The sequence below is a fragment of the Otolemur garnettii genome, unplaced genomic scaffold (genome assembly GCF_000181295.1).
Source record: "Otolemur garnettii isolate 467f Iridium unplaced genomic scaffold, OtoGar3 scaffold00018, whole genome shotgun sequence".
NCBI lineage: Eukaryota > Metazoa > Chordata > Mammalia > Primates > Galagidae > Otolemur > Otolemur garnettii.
In genome coordinates this window covers 647580-652288 of record NW_003852413.1, presented here as the reverse complement: position 1 = coordinate 652288, position 4709 = coordinate 647580, and the positions used below count along the sequence as shown (strand labels likewise).

Sequence of the window (4709 nt, the reverse complement as noted above, 5' to 3'; positions counted from 1 at the left end):
CACCTTCCTGTGCATCTGCCCAGGTACGTGACCGGCTGGTTTGGCCCCTACCATCGCAGGCGGAAGCTCATCCACCCCGTCATGGTCCAGCATATCCAGCCCGAGGCTCTCAGGTAGCCCCCAGGCAGTCTGACTACCACCATGACACCCCCATCAACCCACTAGGCTTTGAGCTAAGACAAGCTTTGTAGGAGTGGCCCACAGGTTCTTAGATAATTCCCTCCCTCACTGAATAAGACCATTGTTTGCTAATGCTTCCCTTTAAGGCGCAGTTAACCTGTGGGTCGCGACCCCTTTTTAACAATGAAAATACATTACAGCCTTAGGAAGGTTGAGAACCATTGCTAAGGCAAGTGATGTCTGGACAGGTGCAGGGCTCAGCTCTGGACTCACAGCACCAGGGCTGAGCACTGTGTCCTCCCCCACCTCCTGGGTGGGGCTGTGAGCTGAGACTGGCATACCACCCTACCCCACCCCAGCACAAGATGCTATTTCTTATGGGTAAACAGGCGTGGGGTGCTGGTCCACAGGGTTGAGTAAATGTAGAATGCATGCACCAAAAGGTGGTGTGGTCCCAGAGCCCCCGAGGCATGCTCACAGGCATACCCCCTCAGCCTCCTGGCCCGGTGGAGCCCCCTTGTGCGGGAACTGGAGGCTGCCCTTCACCAGGCCTTCTACCCAGACGCAGTTGAGGAGTGGCTGGAGGAGAACGTGCTCCCGAGTGTGCAGCGGCTGCAGGTGCTGCTGCAGGACCTCAGCGAGGCAGCTGCCAACACTAACCCGCCTGCTGGCCCCAGCTGGGACACCTGTCAGGATCCCTGAGGGGAGTGATATGTGCGTGGGCATCTGTGCAGGGTCCAGCAGCTCCTATGGTGCAGTAATCATTGGGAAAGAGAAAATACTGAAGGGAAAAGCATGTGGGACCTGTTCTATGATCTGCATGTAGAACTTTATTCTTTAGAATAAACAGCAGTGTGGAGGCCAGAGGTTGCTCTAATGGGAGTGAGACCAACTTTTCATTATCTGCTTTACAAGTGTCAGGACCTGCCTTCACACCAGCCCTCACCCAGGGGCAGCACAGAAAGCACCAGGCAAGCAGCACCCTCCTCCTCACAGCCCCTGGGGAGGAACAGAGCAATACCACTTACTGCATTTTAAATTGAACTCTGTGTGGGTCATGTACCCAACTAGAGGCAGGCAGGCTGGCAGTCCTTGCCAGGGAAGGTCCTGTCCTGGGCAGAGGGGTGCAGCCTTGCCCTTCACAGGGGGGCAGCCAAGAGGGGGCTGGCCAAAGAGCCCAGGCATGGAGGCCTGGGGGTGGCACAGCTGGAAGCCAGCCCCTCCTGGAGGTCTTCCCAGAGTTTGAGGGTCTGGAACCCCATTTCTGCAGAGGTGTCTCAGTTTTTAAGTGTTTCAGGATATTAGAATTCATTTCTTCTCAACTAGCAACTTCTGCCCAGTCTGAGGGTGGACAGTGGAGGAACCCTTCTGCAATGACAGCCTGGGCAGGGCAGTCTGTGTCCCACAGTCTCTGTCAACAAGGGGGGTGGAATCCTCAGAGCCTGTAGTACTGTGGGGGCACAATATATACCCTGTCAGCACCCACAGGAGTTTGTCCCCGAGCTGGTCTCTCACATGCACTCAGAAGGCTCCCTGTGGGCTAAACTGCAGAAACCCAGGGCTGGCAAAGCCTCTGGCTTTGGGAAGGCCAGGCCTAGGCCCTAGATCACATAAAGCTGGGCATCCTTTTTGTTTCACAGGTTGCAGGTAGGTCTGTCCAGAGCAGGGCCTATCACCTGTAACCCTCACACCCTGAACTGCTCTAGCTGAGCCACTGTCTCTTCCAGGGGCACTCATTTACAGGCCATGGTCAAACCTTCCCCTGGACACAGCACCCCCCTCTTGGATCTTCTGACAGACACCCTACCCAGCCCTTCCTGACTCTCGGTGAAACTCCAGACTGTAGTATAATACAGAGAGCAGAAACCATGGCTTGAGGGGCAGGAGATAGACTTGGCTGGAGGTGTCATCAGCTCTGGTTCCCAGGGCCACTGGCCTCACTGCTGCTGCTCTGGGAAGGCTCTGCAGGGCTCTCTAGGTGCTGCAGCTCCAGGAAGCTGGTGACGAGCTTGGCGACGGCTTCTACGTCACTGGCGAGGGGTACCAGGAGGAAGCAAAGCAGGTCACCCTGGCAAACAGCAGCCAGTAGGACCGCCAACCACCCATTGCAACAGCCCCGGGGCTCCCAAACCAGACCCTGCACAGCATCAAGACGGCAGCCCAGGCCAGATCATAATAGCCCCATGAGGCCTCACCTGCGGCGGCCCATGACTGCGCTCTGGGTAAGGGGGTGGGAGAAGCCTGTTGCAAACCGCAGCACCACCGAGTAGCCCCTTCCAAAGTAGCGGACCTTCTCCTCCTCCACATTCACATCTTGGATGTCGCTCAGTAGGACCACCACTGTGGGGACACAGTCAGTGCCCCAGTCAGCCCCCTACCTACTTGTGATACTTGGCAGTTGTGTTGGGGCCATTGGGGGTTCTGCTGAAACCAGTCATGTTTGCAGCAGGGGCAAAACCATTTACTCTTTCACATCCAAGGCTGGGCCTTGGGACCACCACAACCTTCACCACAGTGTGAGATCATCTAGGGGAGGACTTGCTCAGTGGACCCAGTGTGTGGCCTGGCAGATCACCACACACAGGTTTGCTGGTTCTGTGAGCTCTAATGTGCCAGGGACCTGCTAAGTGCTAGATGGCCCAAATGTGTTTCATTTTCCTCCCAAGGCAAAAAGATGCCTTCCTGGCCCAGGTTGGTGACCAGCCAGCTATTTCCTCTGGCCCCTCAGGGAAATCACCTCCTCAGGTACCAGGTGGCTGATGGACTGGCTGTGCAGGGGACCCCACAAGCAGCCCCAACAGGAAGCATGTGGTCCATGTACCAGACTTCCCTAGAAACTGTCCCAGCCTAATCTGTGCTGGCTGCACTCTGGTCCCCTGCAAGATGCCCCCACTCCCTAAAGCCCATCCTAGAGGCCTCTCTGCATCTACACACGGCTGCTGCACACCCACAGCCGACGGTGGTGGAGCAGATGCCCAGGTGGCAGTGTCTTTGGAAGTCTGCTGACCACAGCTGGACCTGGAGAGACTTGGGCAGGAGCTTCCTCTGACCATCAGCCTCTCACCACAGCCCCCAGAGAGCTAACAGGAACAGGCTTGAGGTCTGGGAGAACTGGGTGGCCCTGCTCCAGCCCCACACCCAACCCGTTCCCCCCAAGGACAGGAGCAGGGAGGTAGAACGCTATCCAAACAGGTGCCTCTGAGGCTGGGGGGCTAGACCATGTCCCTCCTATCCTCCCTGCAGGCCAAACCTCTGTAGAACCAGGGAATCTGCAGGACTCAAGAGTGTCCACCTAGACCCCACTGGGCAGGCCAGGTGCACTTGTGGGACCCTGCATCTGCCAGCAAGACACCACCTGGGTCACCCAGCAGATGACCTTGGACCCGTGGGATTTCCAGACCTCCTGTTGCCCCCAAGTGCCTGCTGTGCCTAGCCCACACCCTGACACTCCTCACACCTCACCTTGGTCATGGCCTGCTCTGAACAGAGTCAGCAGCTTCTTGTAGAGGCTGAACGTCTTCAGAATGACTTTCCCAGTGTTCTTGTTGAAGATGGCTTCCTGGGAACCGACACGCACTGATCTCATGCAAACCCAAGGGATGGGGCCTAGTGCTCACTAGAGTGTTACCCTAGCCCCACAAGGTACACACTGGAGAACCAACCTCCCAGATGGAGCCCAGCCCCTGGAGCCCCATGTGCTGCTCTGCCAGGACTGACACCTATAGAATGACCTGAGACTCCTGCCAGTGCGACAGGGGTTCACCCCACTGCAGCAAGATATAATACAGGACAGTGGCCCAGCCCCCCCAACAAGGAAGCAGAAGATGGAGGGTCTCATGGGAACACACAGTGGATGAAGGCAGCAGACACACCCCATCTGCACCCAGCAGCTCTGGGTATGAAAAATTTTGGTGAAAAATAGTCAAAACAAGGCGGAGGTAGGTAGATCCCTTGAGCTCTGGAGTTAAGAGACCAGCCTGATTAAAAGCAAGACTCTGTCTCTACTAAAAACAGAAAAACTAGCCAGTTGTGGTGGTAGGCACCTACAGTCCCCAGCTACCTGGGAGGCTGAGGCAAGAGGATTGCTTGAGCCCAAGAGTCTGAACTTGCTGTGAGCTAAGACACCACGGCACTCTACCCAGGGTGACAGAGTAAGGCTCTGTCTCAAAGAAAAAGAAAAGTTACGAGCTTTTAGGAGAAAAACATCTTCAGGTACCTTGGCTCAAGAATGGTCACAAGTAGTGTCCAGGGCCAAATTCAACTCAATAGAAACAAAGAAGCTAGGACCAAAATTTCAGAGTGGGTAGGAGGTGTTGGAATTTCATTCTGCTTTGCTCCCCAGTGCGGGGAAGCCCAGGAGCCCCGAGCCCCACACTGTGCCAGTCCCCTTCCCTACTTCTCCCTTTACCCTCGCCAGCCTTACCTCCCAGTCTTCCAAGTTCTGTACAGCCACAAACAGGCAGCCTGTGACGTAAAAAAGCTTCCAGCCCAGACTGTCTGGAGGCAAACATAGGGCACCGGCCCATGAGATGTGTCCAAGAGGGGGCCCTGCCCAGCACGGTCCTCTCCCAGATTTTGTAATGAGGACA

General features: G+C 56.0%; 2 protein-coding genes across 7 annotated transcripts in view; one reads left to right on the top strand and one right to left on the bottom strand.

Moving 5' to 3' along the window:
- The window catches only part of HEXDC (hexosaminidase D), a 15222-nt gene extending 14287 nt beyond the window's left edge, over nt 1-935 (top strand). For all 3 annotated transcript variants that reach the window (XM_023511317.1, XM_023511315.1, XM_023511316.1), the window contains 2 exons: nt 24-113; nt 615-935. In XM_023511317.1, the coding sequence (XP_023367085.1) occupies nt 24-113; nt 615-822 (298 nt within the window). In that variant the 3' untranslated portion in view covers nt 823-935. The remainder of the gene's footprint in view (nt 1-23; nt 114-614) is intronic.
- Nucleotides 931-4709, bottom strand: part of CUNH17orf62 (chromosome unknown C17orf62 homolog) — a 6648-nt gene continuing 2869 nt past the window's right edge. For all 4 annotated transcript variants that reach the window (XM_012803182.2, XM_023511322.1, XM_012803183.2 and 1 more), the window contains exons 4-7: nt 4544-4617; nt 3583-3679; nt 2316-2460; nt 931-2150 (exon numbers count right to left, since the gene is read on the bottom strand). In XM_012803182.2, coding sequence (XP_012658636.1) covers nt 2030-2150; nt 2316-2460; nt 3583-3679; nt 4544-4617 — 437 coding nt within the window. In that variant the 3' untranslated portion in view covers nt 931-2029. The remainder of the gene's footprint in view (nt 2151-2315; nt 2461-3582; nt 3680-4543; nt 4618-4709) is intronic.